The 20,119-nt window shown below is 39.3% G+C and overlaps 1 protein-coding gene across 3 annotated transcripts in view; it reads right to left on the bottom strand.

The window, feature by feature from the left end:
* The window catches only part of ASAH1 (N-acylsphingosine amidohydrolase 1), a 28,846-nt gene that overhangs the window by 7,712 nt on the left and 1,015 nt on the right, over positions 1 to 20,119 (bottom strand). For 2 of the 3 annotated variants that reach the window (XM_055286939.2, XM_055286931.2), the window contains exons 2-6: positions 11,742 to 11,788; positions 7,510 to 7,600; positions 5,763 to 5,849; positions 3,273 to 3,351; positions 560 to 634 (exon numbers count right to left, since the gene is read on the bottom strand). In XM_055286939.2, coding sequence (XP_055142914.1) covers positions 560 to 634; positions 3,273 to 3,351; positions 5,763 to 5,849; positions 7,510 to 7,530 — 262 coding nt within the window. In that variant the 5' untranslated portion in view covers positions 7,531 to 7,600; positions 11,742 to 11,788. Of the gene's footprint in view, positions 1 to 559; positions 635 to 3,272; positions 3,352 to 5,762; positions 5,850 to 7,509; positions 7,601 to 11,741; positions 11,789 to 12,372; positions 12,677 to 20,119 lie in introns of those variants that run through there. The other variant, XM_063613094.1, reaches the window with a different exon arrangement.

The raw sequence follows: 20,119 nt of genomic DNA, 5'->3' as shown, positions 1-20,119 counted from the left end.
TAGAGCAGGACATCTCAAGGGTAAGATACAGGCAGATTTATACCCAGAGTATAGGTAGAAGATCAGGGTGAGTTAGCGAAGTTATCCTGTGCTTTGTACTCTGGGAACCAGTCAGGAAAAATACGGGAAAGTGAGGCTGGTATCCACTGGGCTGCCTGGCTGGGAAAGGATGGGAGAATGTGTGTTCTGGGCCTCAAGAAAAGGACAGATGTCATGACGTACATGAAGATAAGGAAGTACCTCCTGCAAGCACTTCTGTCAAATCATGTGGATGGGTATAAGTAGACTACGAGGAAGAGAAGAATGTTTCTAGCCCCGAAACATTCCTTCCAGGTTTTTTGCATGTTTGAAATCAACTTTAATAGGCAGTATAGTAGTCTGAAAATAAGGAGAATTTTCAGTACAATCACAAAAATTTACCAAGAAATAAAAAGCTATATGCAAATATACAGAATTTACATAGCAAGCCCAAATTTTAGAAGTTCTAATTTCATTTATTTAGAAGATTTTTCTTTATGTAGTGCTTCATGCTGCCCACCCTCCCTCAGTGCACAATTACCTTTTTTGTCTTCTGCTACTATTGAAGTACAAATGGTAAATAATTCATAAAAAATATTGAATGAAATAATCTCTCCTATGAGAAAAGAAAAGAAAATTTTGTGTTAATGTACAGAACCATGACAATGGGAGAAAAATTTGTTTTAAGAAAAAGTTTAAGTGTTTTCATTGTGTGAGTGTGTGCTTTGGCCAGTGGGGCTGTGCTGGAACGGCCGGCTGGATGTGGTTTTCTTCCCCAGCCTGGACTCTCTAGACTCAAGATGAAACAAGTCACCAAGGAGGCAGCCTTTGGGACAGCTGAACATCCGGGCAAGTTGCAACTGTTCTCCAACATCACGTCCAAAATGTTTATCAACATGCTTCATTTTGAATTTTCTTTTGGGAGCGTAAATATGATCATTTAATACAACTGGCTCTTGGCTGTTTGCTGGAAATATATTTTGCCCAGATTTTTAAAGTGTGACTAAAATTTCTAAGGTGAAAAAAGAGATTCAAGAATTATTAAAATTAGTACAGAGCTGCCAAGCAACTCCATTCTAGGGTATTTTATTTTTTGAATATTTTCCCAACATGTATAATACTGCTATTCAGCATTCCATTCAAAGGTAGGCAGCACATTATATTTCTGTCCCATTTAACATTAACATGTTAAGCTCAACATGTTTTTTTCACCCAAATCCAATGTTTATTTTATTTCCATTAAATTTCTAATTTGGTGAAATTCTAGTTATTTTATTATAAATTCATAATAATTTATAATAATTATATAAATTTACACCACTTATACATGAGTTATTCTTCTTAATCCATAAGGTATTTCTATTTGGCATTGATTTGCTGGAGTTCTTTACATAATAAAGGAATTAGACTTGCTTTTCATAAAGGCAGCACGTATATATTTCCAGTAATGTTGACTATCTTTTAAATCATTTTTTTAAAGAAGCAGCACACAAAACTAGCCACTTTTGTTGATAAATACTACTGATTTTCACAAATTCTTAATCATCTCTCTCATAAAATGAAGGTACTATTGGCTATTTAAAATAATGACACTAATGCTTTGCTAGCTTAAAGATAAAACTTTTGGGGTCGTGGGGAAAATCTTTATCGTTACATGCCATAAAGCTTAAACTGAAATTTTAAACATAGCTTCCCAAACCATCAATATCTAAGAATAATTTTAATGAATGACATGCAAGGCCTTCTCCCTGAAAATAAATATACTGCTCAGAGAAATCAGTAACTTAAATAAATGTTGAGAAAAACAAAGTTGGAAGAATTATACTAGCTAATTTGAAGACTTACTATAAAGCTTTAGTAACTGAGGTAAAATAGTATTGATACAAGGGAAGACAAAAAGACAAATATGTAAATGAAACGTAATAGTAATTCCCCAAACAATATATATACAATCACCTGATTGTATATACAGATACACACTGTGTGTGTGTGTGTATATACATATATGTATTGTATATTTATATCAAAGACACCACTGCAATTTGCTGAGGAAAGGATAGCTTTTTGAATGAATGGTGTTTAACTAACTGGATATACCATATGAGAAAAACCTGAAGCTTGACCCATAAGTCACAGCATATACAAAAATAATTCAAAATAGATCATAGGCCTAAATGTAAAAAGTAAACATTAAACATCTAGAAGAAAATATATAAGCATATATATGACTTTGGGGTAGGCCAAGATTCCTTAAATGGATACAAAAGGCACTACTCATAAAAGAGAAGACTGAGATATTACACTTCAGTAAAATTAAAAATTTCTGTTCAAAAGACACCAGTAAGAGAATAAAAATGAAAGTCATAGACTGGGAGCAGATATTCAGAATCCATATATCTCACAAAGGGCTTATATTCAAAGTATGTAAAGAATTCCTTCAATCTAATTTTTAAAAGGGCAAAAGACCTTCACAAGCCCTTCTCCCAAAGAAACAAAGAAACCAAAAAAAAAAGTCAATAAACTGTTCAATCTCATTAGTCATCAAGGAAATGCAAATTAAAACTAAAATGAGATACTGCGACACTCAACAAAAAGGCTCAAATAAAGATTGACACTATCAAAAAAAATGAAAAAGACTGACACTATCGAGAGGAGAATTATCAAGTGGAGAAAACTGAAACTCTCATACTCTGCTGATTATCAACTGCCGGAATCACTTTGGAAAACTGTCTGGCAGAATCTCCAAGGCTAAACACACAACTACTCTACCACACAACAGTTCACTTCCTAGGTATATATCCAGAAAACGAGTACATAGGCCCCCCCAACAATGTAGTACAAAATTCATAACTCCTTTAGTGTTAATATCGCAAATCTGAAAACAACCCAAAGACCCTGTTGATACAATAGCACACCACCCATAATGAAATACAAGAAATCACACAGGACAGTTCGTATTGTTCAGTTATATTTATACAAAGTTCACGAAGAGGCAAAACTAATCTATGGTGACATCAGAATGGTGGTTACTGGAGGAGGCAGTATTTTCTGCAAAAGGGCATGATGGAGCATTGTGGAGTGCTGGGCTCTTCCATATCTTGATCTGAGTCATGGCTGCATGCATGAATGCATTTCTGAAGCTTCACTGAGCTGTATATCTAAGACCTGTGCACTCTGCTGTATGTATATCACACCTCAATGGAAATTTGTAAGAGTTTAATTACATTTTTTTAAAGCTTCCAAGTGAACTTTACCTAAAGGTATATCAGTAACAGCGGCAATACCCTTCATTTCCTCTTCAAAAGGGCCAGGAAAGTTGCCAAGTAGGCCAGGCTGGAAAACAAATATATTAATAAAAGCATTTAACCTAAAAAGCATCCTTTGAAATCTAGTTCTTTGACATATAATTTGTTCTAGACATTGCTATCACAGAAAGTGATAGTAGTTATTTTTTAAAAAACCATTTTTACATCTTATAGTTATAAAAAGATTCCATGTAATACTCAATATTGGGCCCCTATACAGAGATCAGATTCTCAGATTGTTTTTCCTGCATTATTTTTCCATCATTCTCAAGAGAAGGCAGGAACGAGAGTAATTCCACTTGGATGACCTAACCTGACCTACACCACAAAAACATCATAATAAGCACTCCTTATTTCTCTGCACGAATTCACTCTCCAGCTGTTGGCATGTACCCTTCTTACCATTTCCTTCCCACACTCACAGAGACAAACCTGAACTATTCTATCCACAGCCTTGTGTCATGGTTAATGGCTGATCTTCAGCTAAGATGAAGTAACTGCATTCTCTTAGCAAACCACAGACATTGAGCAAGTTCGGTGGTGGACATCATATATTTATTCTCAATGGCAACTACTAACATCTAGATCACAACTTAAGTTCACAGCCTTTTGCTGAGATAATGTGCTTAAAATTCACGAATCTCATTTTTTTAACCAACTTGGTAATTATATGTAATGTCACCTAAACATATTATTTTTTTTTCCCTAGGAACTAAAAGCATTGCCCAAGTGGAATGTTCCAGCCATTTAACAAACAAATGTGACTTAATGGGTATTTATTAAACACTTACTACATCCAAGCACTATGCTTTATACACAGTATGTCATTTAACCCTTACCACCACCATATGAAATACGTATTAGTAAGTATTATTCTCCCTGATGAGAAAACTGAGGTTTCATAGGTTAAGAAACTTTCCCTAGGATGCACAGCTATTATGTGACTGATCCAGCCTTAAAACCCAGTACTGTCCGATTCCAAGGCGTGGCACAAAAACACTCTGCAATTTTGCCCTCCCTGATAACATTCAGAGTAGAGTGGAGATTAAGGCATATGGCGAACGTCGGGACCTCATCCTCTTTTGCTCCTGCCAGCATTTTTTGTTTTGAGGAAGTGTGTTAAGTATGAACATAAAGGATAGCCTGAAACAAAAGCTCCGAGACCACGAACATGAGGGATAATGGGTTTGGTGCTTGGCAGGTACAAGTGTTATAGTGAGGATGTGCCCAGAGCACTCAGCCGCTAGGGCAATGATTCTCGACCACAGCAGATTCGGTAATATCTAAGGACATTTTTGGCTGTCACAACTGAGGGGGTGTTACCAGCATCCAGTGGGTAAGGGCCAGCGACGCTGCTAAACATCCTGCAATGCACAGGACAGCCCCACAACAAAGAGATACCCACCCCAGGCCAGGCCTCCTGAAATGTACCGGACAACCCCACGACAAAGAAATATCCAACCCAGGCCGGGCATGGCAGTTCACACCTATGATCCCAACACTTTGGGAGAACACTTTGGGAGGTTGAGGCGGGAGGATCGCTTGAGCCCAGGAGTTGGGAGACCAGCCTGGGTGACATAGCAAGCCTCCGTCTCTACTAAAAATTAAGAAAATTAGCTGGGTGTGGCAGCATGTGACTATAGTCCCAGCTACTCAGGAAGCTGAGGCAGAAGGATCCCTTGAGCCTGGGAGATCAACGCAGCTGTGAGCTATGATCACACCACTGCACTCTAGCCTGGGCTACAGGGTGAGATGAGGTCTCAGAAAAAAAAAAAAAAAAAAAAAAAAGCTGCCCAACCCCAAATGTCATTAATGCCCAAAATCTGCCATCAAGAGCGATGAGGATCCCTTTAACAGTTCTAGGGGCCAGGCCCTAGGTGTTTCATTGGTTCTGCGTAAACAAAAACGGGGCTGAGAAATGGAGTCTTCCTGCATGATCAGGATGGAAATGAAATGGTTTGGTGATTGCACAGAAACACTCAGCCCCAACGAGTTTCAGGGTCAGAGCTACTGAGGAACTCAGCAGAATATGGGGCCAGGCTGAGTATGTCATTTGGTCACATCTAGAAAAAAAAAATCTCTGGATGTCCCTGAGATACTTAAGAAAAAAAAACCAAGTCTTCAATACTGAACTCACTACATAAAGGGAAGGAAATACCACACTCCCAGATGAAATATGTTTATTTGACCAATGTCGTAATGTAGTCCCATCCCCTTTTACGAAACCATAATTTGCTATGCTGTTACCCTAATATCACCAATTCCCCAAATTTAAGTCCCTCTGAAGTTCTGACAGTGAGGTAGATGCATGCAGATTTGCCCAAGTCCCTGCGAAGAGGTTGCTGAATTATGCCTTTAAATAAATACCAGAGCATTTTCTGATTTCTGTGTGTAATGCGTACGTGCTTAACATTTATTGTGAGAAATAATATTTCTTACCAATTTTTCATCCACCACCTGCACAATTTTTCCACTTGGCACGAATGTATTTATCATATTCTTCAGAGAATTCACTATAACCTTTAGCTGAAAAATAAATAAAATGCTTACTAAAAGACATAATGAAATGCTGTCAAGATTACCTTTTGGATTACCCATATGTAGCTAAAAGAAAGTGATATTTGACAATTTATACATATATATATTTTATATATATTATATATATTTTATATATATAATATATTTTATATATTATATATAATATATAATACATTTTATATATATTATATATAATATATTTTATATATCATATATATTTTATGTATATTATATATAATACATTTTATTTATATTATATACAATATATTTTATATATCTTATATATAATATATTATATATATTATATACAATATATTTTATATATATTGTATATAATATATATATATTTTTTAAACAGAGTCTCGCTCTGTCACCCAGGCTGGAGGGCAGTAGCACCATCTTGGCTCACTGCAATCTCTGCCTCCCGGGTTCAAGCGATTCTCCTGCCTCAGCCTCCCAAGTAGCTGGGATTACAAGCGTGCATCACCATGCCCAGCTAATTTTCGTATGTTTTTTTTTTTTTAAGACGGAGTTTTGCTCTTGTCGCCCAGGCTGGAGTGCAATGGCACGATCACGGCTCACTGCAACCTCTGCCTCCCGGGTTCAAGCGATTCTCTTCCCTCAGCCTCCCAAGTGGCTGGGACTACAGGAATGCACCACCATGCCTGGCTAATTTTTGTATTTTTGTAAAGATGGTGTTTCACCATCTTGGCCAGGCTGGTCTCGAACTCCTGACCTCGTGATCCACCCACCTTGGCCTCCCAAAGTGCTGGGATTACAGGCATGAGCCACCGCACCCGGCCTAATTTTTGTATTTTTAATAGACACGGGGTTTCACCATGTTGGCCAGGCTGGTCTTGAACTTCTGACCTCAGGTGATCCGCCTGCCTCAGCCTCTGAAAGTACTCGGATTGATTACAGGCATGAGTCACCGTGCCTGGCCTTGATAAATATATTAATACAGTAAGTCTAATTTTATCTTTAAAGTGAATTTGATTCTTAATTATTTACATGAAGGGAGATGACATAAAGGGAAAGAAACAAAGGTAAAGTTTACAAAAAAGAACAAAGGCTACAGAGGAATGACCTCTTTTCCTCTACTGTCACTTAATGTATATGGCAGAAAGGTATCAAAAGCACAATTTTAAACTATTCTCTGGGTACTTTCATAAAGTGTTCTTTTAAAAATACAATAATATTTAATAAAGTTAGAAATAAAAGATTTAATACAGAATCTTCACGGTCCTTGGGGGGAAAATAAATAAATAAAATAAAAAATATGGCCGGGCACGGTGGCTCATGCCTATAATCCCAGCACTTTGGGAGGCTGAGGTGGGGGGATCACTCGAGGTCAGGAGTTTGAGATCAGCTTGCACAACATGGCAAAATCTTGTCTCTACTAAAAATACAAAAATTAGCCGGCATGGTGGCAGGTGCCTGTAATTCCAGCTACTCGGGAAGCTGAGGCAGGGGAATTGCTTGAACCCAGGAGATGGAGGTTGTGGTGAGCTGAGATCGTGCCACTGCATTCCAGCCTGGGTGACAGAGTGAGACTCGGTCTCAAAACAAAAAAAAAATCAATAAATACATAAAAATAAAGAAATAAAATAAAAATAAAGAAATAAAAGATTTAAGCATCATAGCATACCATTGGAGCCTTGTCAACCATCAATTCATGCCATCTTTTGTAGGGTGGTAAATCAAGATTTATGGTGTACCATGGAACTGGACCTCTGTACCTGTAATGAGAGGTGTATCATCTTGAAATGATGAAAGGGTTTTTTGTGAGGGTCAGTTAGATTCATCTATAAGGATATATGAGAGGCATAGTCTTAACAATAGTGTAGAATTTGGTTACCCAAACCAAAATTTGGAAAGAAAGTTCGTTCTCTACCTAGTGCTTCTAGGTTGAGAACACAATCATAAGCGGTCACAGAAATCTTGGAATAGAATGATCTAGTAGGGAAGGTTCATGTGAATTGGTTTTCTATGAAAAAATCAACCATGGCTTAAGAGCTCTAACCTGATTATCACTGACGGGAAATATCTGCCATTTTTTTTCTCCTAAATATCTGCAAAGATTTACTCTAGGCTCTAGACAATTCTCCAGTTGGTTTCCAGGTTCAGAATTCTCTCTCAGAGAGTGTAACACTATTGACAAACCACTGTCTCCAGCGTTGGCTTCAGGAAGATCACCTTTTAAGCCCCAGATGGCAACATGTATTATCTTCCCATGATCAGCTTCAAGAACTTTCATGATTCTGTCAGCCATCCTAATCTTCCCTACTATATACCTCTTCTCTTCTCATTTTTCTGTACAAAGTCCAAGCCCAAGCTGTATTCCGTCATATTCTTTCTCCAACTTCCTACTCTTTAACTTACGTGCAGCAATTTCTGAGGATATAGCAACATCCAGTCACTTACCAGTGGAGCTGGGCCATATTTCTGGTGGATGAATTCTACAACTATTTTTGTTGCTATAGAAGCATTATTTTCTGGCCCTGGTTACTAAACTGAAATAGCTTTTAACGGTGTGCCATTTAGTGGTTTATCAGTACAAACCTATGCCTAAAAATAACCATCATCTGTTCCACTGATCTGCTCCTCAGACTGGCAGGGTGACTCTGGTATGTGCCACAATGATACCAGTCTCCTAAATAGAAATGTTGCCTAGACTTACGTCCATAGCTGGGGATGGGTTATTACCTAAGTCATGAACTGTGGTTCTATTTATATTTCCACTGTCATAAATAATTACTTGGTTCTCTAAATAATGCTGTGTAACTTGGGGCCCTGGTATATGAGGTTTTATGAAACTGTTAACCAGCAGACATTTAGGTTGTGATTTAGACAGAAAAGAAAAGCATACTCAATTTTGGAAACGTACATTTAAACAAAATCATAGTGAACGAATTTTGTTCTTCTCAAAGCATTTTCAAGTTCCCCATTTTCTTAGGAGCTGATATCTACATGAAATACTGCAATACTTATATTCTAGAAAAAAGCTTTTCATCACAACAAATTAATTCCATTTCGGAAGGACCATAATTTCACATGTAAAATTTTGTCCCACAATTCAGTAAGTAATTATTGTTCCCCATATTATGGGCAGGTGTTACTACTCTCCCCTCTCCCCTCAAGTGTGCATTTAGATTTCTATGTCTAGTAGCAAAGATAACTCAGTGGCCTGTTGGAGCTATGCGTGTCGTCCCTATGAACTCCAATCAGCTGCCCCTCACCTCATAACATCCAACCAATCCCAAATCATGCCTCTATATGCGCCATAAATTCCTGATTCTTTTCCAGCCTAGAGTCTTGGGTAGCTCATGGATCTCAGAGAGGCGATGAGAGGGGATGAACACAACACAACAGACAATGAAGGGATTACAATGAAGTGGGGATGATGAGACCCCACAAACCTCTCTACCATCAAACCTGCGCTAATTAGAATTCGAGAGAACTGGTTAATCTAATAAACTAATTAAATAAATTTTAATGACTAAAGCTAAGCCATAATTGCACATTTTATCTCTCGTTAGTTTTCTAAAACATTCGAGCATTTAACTTGTGTGCCTCAATTTCCCCATAAGAATACAAGAGTATCCACCTTATGACAGCAGGGAAGACACTACATGAAAAATGCAAAAATAAAAAAAAAAACAGCAGCATTGGTATTCAATCAACGGTAGTTATCACAGTTTATCTTCCTACTTCACTGCAAACAAGAAATATCATTTCATCATTTTTGAGACTTAGTGTTTGCAATGTCCATGCCATTCATAATATCAGCAACATCGCCTGAACCCACATGGCTACCCAGGTGGCATGGAAACTAGTCCAAGTGACACAACACACACATATACAAATAAGAGAGCAGGTGCTAGGCACCCCGTGAGCAGTGGGAAAGAAATGCTGAATGGGACTCAGATGGATTCAGGGGTGATCTGGCTATCAGTTCCTTTATCTCCAGCATTGATTTGACTAGTCATGCTGGCCAAACAGGTTAGCTTTTTCTTTCCTCGTATTTGCCCATGGATGCTGCCCAAATCTATGCAATTAATTGAAAAGGATGATCTCACAGGAACAGGACGACTGTCATTCAAAGGTACATAAATACCACACTTATCTCCTAGATGTCAGGATTCATTGATAGAGTTCAGAAAGGAGAAGGATAAGAGCAAAGCTGAGGCTTTTTGCATAGGAAAGCAGGCTAGTGAGGTAAAAAGAAACTTAGTGAAAAAATGAAGGCAAGAAACATACAAGTTATGTCCATGTATACATGTGTATGTGTTTAGGAGTATATATGTATGTATACATGTAGGTAGGTATGCACATATGTAGACACACACTCATATGCACATGGCAATAAGGAATAAGTAAAATGCCCATTCAGGGAAGTTTATGGTTTGCAGGGCATTCAATTTATAGACACATGTAAAGTGCACCTAAAAGGGAGTAGAAACGGCCTCAAACATGGAAGGCACCTTATTAAATGTTCAATGAATCAGGGTAGTCAGACCAGCCAAGAGACATAATCAATCAGTAAGGCAGACATGTCACTCAAGGCCAGAATGATGCCAGTGATGACAGAAAGGAAGACTTTCAGACACCAGGCCATTGAAGAAAGAGCTGGAATGAACACTGGCCCCGAACAACATCCAAACTGGCTACCTCTAAATTGCTTCCTGCCAAATATTGGTCTCTTTCTACATACAAGCGAGTAAGTCAAAAGAATTTAGTTTATTAGTTTCACGCTATCTGGGACAGAGGCTATTTAAAATACACCGTTTAGACAACAGCAGTACAACATATGTAATTTAGAATGTTGCAGAAACTGAAAATGTCATCTTGATATCACTAGATAGAGTTGTACTGTTTTCCCCTACAAACAGCAGGCTACTTTCAGCGAAAGGGCAGCATAGAAGAAAAAGATCACGACCCCCTACACCTGTTCCTTCTTTTCTCTGTTCTGTACCCTCTGGGTCTGTGAGCTGTTATTATGGCTTTCTCACAGGCCCATTTAAACACTGAGGATTTGGAAAGACCAAAATCCAGACTAAAAATATTAATGTTAAACACACTGAATCATGACATTCGTCCTCCTCTTAGGTGTTCCAATCCTGTTTTGTCCTCGACAGCTTTGTCGTGCCAAGGTTTATTTTGAGAACGTTTCACATACGAGGTCCTGTGCTTTTTTGTTACAATATAATTTGGTGGTTTATATCCAGGCACCATAGAGAATCACAGGTCATTTCAAATACAGCCCTTACATTTGCCAAAGATGAGAAAAACACTTTGTGGTAGACAGGAGAATTTAGTGGAGAATGAAAATCCTTGTCTTTTTTTTTTTTTTGAGATGGAGTCTTGCGTTGTCACCCAGGCTGGAGTGCAGTGGTGCGATCTCGGCTCACTGCAAGCTCTGCCTCCCGGGTTCACGCCATTCTCCTGCCTCAGCCTCCCGAGTAGCTGGGACTACAGGCACCCGCCACCTCGCCCGGCTAAGTTTTTGTATTTTTAGTAGAGACGGGGTTTCACTGTTAGCCAGGATGGTCTCTATCCCCTGACCTTGTGATTCACCCGCCTTGGCCTCCCAAAGTGCTGGGATTACAGGTGTGAGCCACCGCGCCTGGTTGAAAATCCTTTTCTTTCCCATGATTTTGATAGTCTAGCGACAGGCATTTGAATAGGAAGATATTTTCGTATTTGTCCAAGATCTCAGCCAAACGCATAATGCACAAATCTGAGAAACAAACCTCTGTCTCGGAATGGAAAACATGACTTAAGATTTTATTCACTATCATTAGTTTATGAGCAATTATTACATACAGAAAAAACTTCACAAAGGTCAAAGGGAGTTTTGATCATCTGATGTTTACTCACGTTGGTCCTGAAGGAGGATAGGTTGATTTTCTGCAGTCCTCTGTCCACTAAAAAGCAAAGAAAATTAAGTTTCAGAAAATAACAAATGCTTGCTAATGGAATAAGCAATTTCAAAAGTAGTTAACAATCTGTGAAGACAACATCAAGTCTGATTTTGCTCTTTTACACCATTTCGATGCCTCTTAAAATTAAGTCTTTTCCTTCCAAGAAAACTTCTAAAATCCTAAACTATTAAGTGGATTTTCAGTTTCAATTCAATTTGCAAAAGTGCTAGGTGTTATAATTTGGCTCTAATATTGCAAATATATTGAGTAACGAACAAATGTAACAAAGTAGATGGAAAATGTTTATGTTAGAGAGGCTGACTTAGCACTCAAAGTAAATGACCTGATAGGATGTATTATCTGAACTTATCAGCCATGTGTATTGCAACCTGTCCTGGGATTTGCCTCCCAAACCAGATTTTCAGGGCACACAGCACAGGGCCCTTAATCATCTTTCCGTAACTTACCATCCCGGCCTCATCTCCTGACACTCCCCTTAGTATTTATGCAGGCACTTCCTAACATCTCTCACCCTTCCACGCCTGTGCCTGTGCTATTCCCTCTTGCTAGAATGCCTTTTCCCTTACCTGGTGAACTGCTGGTTCTAACTTCCAAGATACAGTTCAAGCATTTTCTTTCTTGTGAAGTCTTCGTTTATCTTCCATATGAAAATAGTCATACCCTCCTTTCCTCCCACAGCATTTGTGCACATGCTCATCAACAGGTTTATGACACTGCTTTATAATCATTTGTTTGTGTTCCTCGTCAATACCAGACTTTGTGCTCCTTGAGGTGAGGACAGCCCCCAACACTGAGGTCACTGCCTGAGACCATCAATGAACAGACTCTTTTAGGGAGAGTTGTCCAAGCTTAGTGGCAAAATGGAATCTTCTCTTAAACTTATCAAAAAAAGTCCACACAGATTTATGATTCTTTTGTTACTCATTCAACATATCAAGTGTCTTTATCTCCTTTCCTCTGGAGAACCAGTTCTGTGAAAGTAAAATAATTGTTTTAAAAAAGTACAAATCCAAAATAAGATAAAGTAGAGTAGGTAAGAAAACTCTTGGAACTGTAGCTTGAGCTCAGAAAACTCTTGGAACTGTAGCTTGAGCTCAGAAAATGTATCTGATGCAAAGCTGTGTAAGAATGGAGGTCTAGCATCTTGTTTTAACTTTTGATAACAATGGCAATATATAAATTAGGTTGAAATTACCTGTGATTCAAACATAAGCTGTCAAATCTGCCTTACCACACTGTAAGTTTCTCATATATGTGTGGCTCGGTCTTGTAATTTTGGGTTGAATTCATTAAGAAACAATATCAAGTCTGTAGCAAAAGCTAATTTCCAAAGCCATTCGCGTTCAATAATAGTGGTTGGGGGCAGCTCTTGTTTAGAAACACTTCAGTCTGACCTGTGAACTCAAAGACTGCAAAACTTTATAGCTAGCAAGCTATCTAATGGCTCTGTCACAAGAGGCATCAGGATATCCGGCCTCTACTTCTGATAAAAATTCACTGAAATGATGACGGTTATATCCACAAGAGCAAATGAAGCTCATGGTTTATACTGCTGGTTCAGTAACACATGTGAGATTCCAATATTTTCCACAAAGTATCTAAAAAGGAATACTATAATAAATAACCGTGAGCTTTAAACACCTTGCATGTTCACAAGTTTTGTGAAATTGCTGAACTCAGCCTTTTTCTACTCACAAACATTTTTACCACTGTCAATTTTTATATATCTTGGCAGATTCCATTCCAGGTTATACTGAATCAGTATTTTCTCAACTTCTTTGAAAACATCCTAGCCTATAGTTGTTTTTTACACATGATTCAGAGGCTAACTCTTCAGTCACTTCAAACTTGGCACTGATCATCTAATAAATATCAACAACTGATCAGTTATTGGTATGTTGAGAGTCAAGATAAATCACTCAAAATCACATGCTTTGTTCTTTAATTGATATTCTTGTTGCTCCGAAAGTCCAGGACAAGGGTTCTCATTTAATGACATGTAAAATAATTGCATTTTCGCTGGACAGGATACTTCTGCTGCTACAATCAAATACAATTTAGTTAACCCGCCATTGGTAAATGGCTTTCCTTATTTTGCTAATAAATGAGCTACTTAGAGACTTATTTGGGTTGCAGCTTAATTTTACTTTGTAAAATTTGTAAATAAATTCTGCGGTGATGAGATACTCCGCTTTATATTTTCTTGTTTATCTGACCACTGTTTTCCTATAAGTTGGGAATACTGTGATGGGTACTTAACCCAAGTGCTTAATTTTACGATCATGTTGTAGAGGTAAGACCCTGCTCCATTAGTGACTTGCAGAAAGTTACACAGCTGGTGACAGAATCAGTCAATGGCCTTCCCTGCTCTATCAAATAGCTTCCCACAGAGATAATAAAACCAATGCCTCAATTCCTAACAGAATAATCTGCGCTTAGTTCAGGGCTTCTGATGATCACTAGAGTCAACTTGGCAAATTAAGTTAAATGTAATGACTCCTATCCCTCCCTAATAATTACATTTGCAAGCCCTGGCTTCCAAAGCCAAAATAAACATCAAATTACAGGCACATTTCCTACTAGACAACTGTGAGCAAAGTTGAAAATGCTCTGTCTAGTATTAGGAGAGAATGTGACCTGCCCCAGAGGTAAGAACTAAACAGCAAGCTAGCAACAATACATGTGGGAGTCTGAGGTTGATAACGACTCTTGGTTGCAATAAACAAACATGAAATTGGCATAGAACCTGGTTGCAAGAAAATAGGATAAATCTGAGAGAAAATAAGAAAGTCAGCAGCTATGAGACTACAGTATTTCAGGGGCTCACATGGCATGAATGCCTAAGTCATTTATGCAAAAAGGTTAGTTTTAGGGGTAGGGTGGAAAAAAGAGCTACTTCCTCCCCCTCAAAAAAGAATTCTACAGGGAGACACAGCTTCAAAACCCAGGGGTAGCCCTAAAACAGAATTCTAATGAACTTATTTAATGTTATTTAAAGTTTCTTACTATCCCCACGTTTATACACAGTTTAATAACAGACAACTCTATTAAGGTAGGTAAAAAGTTAAATAGATCATAGGTAAAGATTAGAAACAGATGATACGAAGAGAGATTATGTGGTCTGGATGGTAAACTATGTCACACCCTATCACAGGAAACAAAATCCAACTTAGAATCAATTCTCTCTAACCCTCTCCCCACAGTACCTCTCTTTCTCTCTCTGTCGCTCCTCTTCCCTACCTTTCTCCCTGCCCCCCAGTGGTCTCCTAAGAGTGAAGATAAGTGGTAAAAATCGATGTTTCAATGCATTTGAAACTCTCTGGGCCGGGCGTGGTGGCTCATGCCTGTAAATTCCAGCACCTTGGGAGGCTGAGGTGGGTGGATCACCTGAGGTCAGGAGTTCAAGACCAGCCTGGCCAACATGGCGAAATCCCCGTCACTACTAAAAATGCAAAAATTAGCTGGGTGGCATGTGCCTGTAATCCTAGGTACTCAGAAGGCTGAGGTAGGAGAATCGCCTGAACCCGGGTTGTGGAAGTTGCAGTGAGACGAGATAGTGCCACTGCACTCCAGCCTGGGAGACAGAGCAAGACTCCATCTCAAAAAAAAAAAAAAAAAAGAAACTCTCTGGGAAGTGCTTTTAAAAGACTGCTCGGGTCAGCAAATTCTCTAATTTTCCTGGTTATTTGATAGAAACTTAAGCCACTTTGTCCTCCCCATTCATTAAGAGAAACTAATTACAGAGCTACTGAACAAAACATTCTAAAAAAACCCAAAAATATAAGGAGAACATTATTAAGGTCTCAATGAATGCTCCACACCCTTAAAAAATGGCATAACTTGTACAGCTCCTTAAAATATTTGAGCCCTAAAGAATTAGGAGACCCTCAATCAAATAATGTATGCTTCTAATAATGAATTTTAAAAGTCCAGAAAGCCCTTGTGTGCTTGTCTTATTGAAATACTCAGAGACAATGAAAGATAATCTAAAATTACATACCTCATGTCAGTTTTCATACCCATCAAAAGCCAAACAACTCTAGCAAGACAATTTTTCATTCATTCAATTCTTGAATTCATCAACAACTATTTTGCAGACAAGTTTTTCCTATAATGTCCTCTTATGTACAACTCAGCAGAAACACTGAATACAAAGAGGCATGTTTCCTACGTGTATAACAATTCACATGAGCTTGAAAATGTTTTCACTTGTCTTCTGGGCTTTGATGGGATGGCATCCTATTACCCTACTGGTATTTAGGTCAAAGGAATGTGAATAAATCCTCCATGAGAGGAAGGACCTCATGTATCTCACTGGCTGATGCATTCCCAGCATTTAGGAGTCTGGCACATAGTAGGCCAGCAGTATTTGTTGAATAAGTGAATGGATTACACCTGTGTGTTCCTTCTTTGGGAGAAGTAGGGAAAAGCAGATGAAGTGCAATAAATTCCTAGGCCACATGGGGTCTATGAGATTTCTGGCAACTGCGTGAAAATCATTACTAAAGCTGATTCAATAGCTAATGTCAACAATGTTGACATATGCTGTTAACTCATATGAGAAGCTGATGCATAAAAATAAGTTTACAAGTTTACTTAGGCAATTAATTACTAAGCCATTATGTTTCACCTTCACACATCTTATGAAGTGGGTCAGATTTATTAGTCAGAGCAGCCATCTCTCCCCTCCAGTCCCTTTCCTGCCAATCACCCTTAGCCTATTGCAAGCTATTTTCTGCCCCCAACACTGCTCTAGCCGAGGTGACCAATGACCTCCAGTTGCCCAACATCATAATACTATTGACATCTCAATAATATTCAACATAGTTAACCTGTCCCAGTCTCTTCCCTGAGCTTCCTGTTCCACTTACTCTCCTGTTTTTTTTGTTTTTTTGTGACGAAGTTTCGCTCAGTGCCCAGGCTGGAGTGCAATGGCACGATCTTGGCTCACTGCAACCTCTGCCTCCCAGGTTCAAGGAGTTCTCCCGCCTCAGCCTCCTGAGTAGCTGGGACTACAGGCGTGAGCCACTATGCCCAGCTAATTTTTGTATTTTTAGTAGAGACACAGTTTCTCCATGTTGGCCAGGCTAGTCTCAAACTCCTGACCTCACGTGATCTGCCCACCTTGGCCTCCCAAAGTGCTGGGATTACAGGCATGAGCCACCGTGCCCGGCTTGTCCTGTTTTAACTTTGGCAATTTCTCCTCTTCTTGACACATACATGTGCAAGTTACTTAGCATTTGCTTAGTTCTCTTTTCTTCTCTTTCTCTATCCTATTTCTAGGTGAGTTCATCTGCTCCAAGCACTTCAAATATAATATCATTATGCCAGTGATTCTCAGTGTCTCTCTTCTGAGTGCCACTCCAAGTGGCCTGCTGCATGTCTCTCTGCCACCTGAAATTTAACATATACCCTAAATGAAAACGATCCTCATTCTTTAGCCCCCAAGCTTTCCCCTCCCCATGTTCCCTGGAACTGATGCCACCATTCGCCCAGCGAAGCACTTCAGCAATGTGCAGGTCACGCTGACACCTCACTTCCTCATCCTTACCCAATGCTTCCTTCCACTCATTGGAAGGAACCTCATCCCTGGTGCCACCATCCTTCGATGCACCCTGTTTTCTTTTCTGGACTAGTCTCCTCATATCTACCCTTGCTGCCCTCCAATCAAGACTCATCTTTTTAAAGTGAAAATGTTATCTTGTCTAAAACCATCTAATGGCCTCCCATTGGCTGGTTCCAGATCCTCCCATTTTTTTAGGATAAATTTCTGAATCCTTAATAAGAGTCTACAGAACCCTGGATGATGTCATCTGGCACTATCTCTCCAGACGTTTCTTGGGCCGCTGTCTTCACCATCATCTCTTAATAGACTCCTAAAAAATTCAATAATGAAGAACAACACAGAAGAACCTTAACATATGAATATTGTGAAAAGCCTCAAAAACAAACACACAAAAAATCCTTACAGATGTTCTAAATCAAATGACTTGTTTCCAATTTAAAGCTGGTTCTCATTATTCATATTTATCGAAAGTACTTTTGAAATATCTTTTGTTACCCTGAGGCTATAGTTTATTACATAATGACTCCAGTTGAAAAACTGCTTATTCTTCTCAGAGAATGAAGTCACTGAACTTCTGTAAAGTTCTAAAGGTCCTTCAGTCCATGGATCCCAGGATTTTCCAGGCCAGTAAAAAAAATTAATGAGGCCTTGGCACAGGAGGGTCCAAATTTTTATTCTGCCAAATGGAGATGTTAAAACAAAACAAATTCCATGCACATAACATCTACCTCTGCCGTTAATTTTTTTTTTTTTTTTTTTTTTTGAGACAGAGTCTTGCTCTGTCGCCCAGGCTGGAGTGCAGTGGCGCAATCTCTGCCGTTAATTTTTAAGAACGTGTTAGCAACAATGAAAACTGGAAGTCCATACAATCAGACTAAAGATTAACATTCTAAATTAATAATTTTAGTTTTGCATTCTTATTTTTCTAATTTCACTGAAAACCTGTGAAAACAGCTTCCCAAACTGACACCAGTGGCCAGACTAGACTTTGATAATCGCTGTTCTAGATAAGATTATACCCATTGAGAGGTTGCTGATTCTTCTTCTGAAAATAGCTATCAAAATACTTTTGCTGGAATAAATAAAGCTATTGAGAAAGAAGAAAAAACAGCCTCCAACACCTGAAACTGCTCTGACTCCCACAGCTATCCCTCAATATTATTACAAGCCAATCTGACACTCACAGCCAGGTAAGCTCTGTTTTCCTCCTGGACATAAACAATCTCACAGATACCTACCTCGGATAAGATTATTCTGAGACATGACACAATAAGACAAAGCAATGCCACTTGAGGATTTTGTCTAAGAACAGACAAAAACAAGGGCACCTGCAACGCACAAAACACCAAACATCCCCTTCTCTTGCTAAACAGAATGGCTGTTCCTTCTTTACTCAGTCACAGAATTGCCCCACCTTCTAACAACATTCTACCTACAGCAAAGCCCGGTTCCTCAGTCTTACCCCAAATCATGTAACCAAAGTTCAAATTCCGTAATGGGTTTTTTTCCTATAACCTACCGTCGCTCATGGTGTGTGTTCTCCTTTGCCTCAAAGAACACTAAACCCAGTATGCTCAGCTCATGGTGTGTTCCTGGCGGTCTTTGAACGAAGGGCCCTGACAGTATCAAAGTATCAAATTCTTTCAGAACTCCCATAATACCAACTACCCTCAAGCAAATTAATTCCCTACCCACAGTAGAGCAATTTTATTTTAAGGCCTTTCAATCGTGTCCACATATATGTTCTGTGTATTTTCCTATTACAGGAAAAACTGTATATACTATTCTGGATTCTACTTTTATCTGCTGAACATTATATCAATTTTAATGGCTAAGTCATATCCCACCATAATTTTAAAGAATTTCTCCTTACAGGTATAAAAGAAGAGAATGTACATCTTGCTTCCACTTTCAATAACCTACCTAAGCTATTCAAGACCATCACCATCTAGCCTCAGGCCAGATGGGCCAGGTTCCTACTTATCCGATCTGTTGGCAAAGACAAACGCAGTCTGATTGCTTTATAAAGAAATGAATTATGAAAGAGTACTGGGCGTCAAGAGGCTCAGGCGTTAGGCATGTTGAGTAAACAATAGTGTAACCTCTGGCTAAATATTTTCTCACTCTAGGTCTACTTCCTCTTCTGTAAAACGAAAGAGTCACGCTCGTCCCTCACTGTCTCTTGCAGTTAGGAAGTCCGTGGCCCTGTGACTTGCTCGTGGGAAAGAGCCACGGGACAGGCGATCCCATGACTTGGGTGCAAAAGGCCACAGTGGGCCTTCTGGGGCCTGCTCTGGCTGCTCGCACCGCCCAGGCTTGGGACCACTCAGCGTTTCCCAGGGCCCTGCAGTATCCTGTGCTCAGCTCCTGAACTTCTTCGGGAGAAAGCACCTGACCATCAGGCAGTCTGTCCTTGATTGAGTAACGCACACAGGTCCACCAGAACATTTTATTTAAACAGTTCAAAATGCAAAGGCCTGGAACTGGTTATTCAAGTACACTCACTCAAATTTGAGAATGTGCGAATCACACCCAGGTATCCTGCAGAGATTAGGATTTCCTTTAAAGGTGTTCTAGTTGCAGGTAGAACCGAATCTACCGAGCACGGGGTTCGCCAGCCCGCTCTGCACCCACACCCCTGTGCACGAAACCACAGACCCCCGTAAAGACGCTGCCCAGCACCGGGTGTTCCTTGTACCCGCTCGCGCCGCCACACCTGCGCCTCCATCCGCGCTCCCATCTGCACG

The sequence above is a fragment of the Symphalangus syndactylus genome, chromosome 1 (assembly GCF_028878055.3).
Source record: "Symphalangus syndactylus isolate Jambi chromosome 1, NHGRI_mSymSyn1-v2.1_pri, whole genome shotgun sequence".
In the NCBI taxonomy this organism is placed as follows: Eukaryota; Metazoa; Chordata; class Mammalia; order Primates; family Hylobatidae; genus Symphalangus; species Symphalangus syndactylus.
This window is presented reverse-complemented; position numbering and strand designations above follow the sequence as displayed.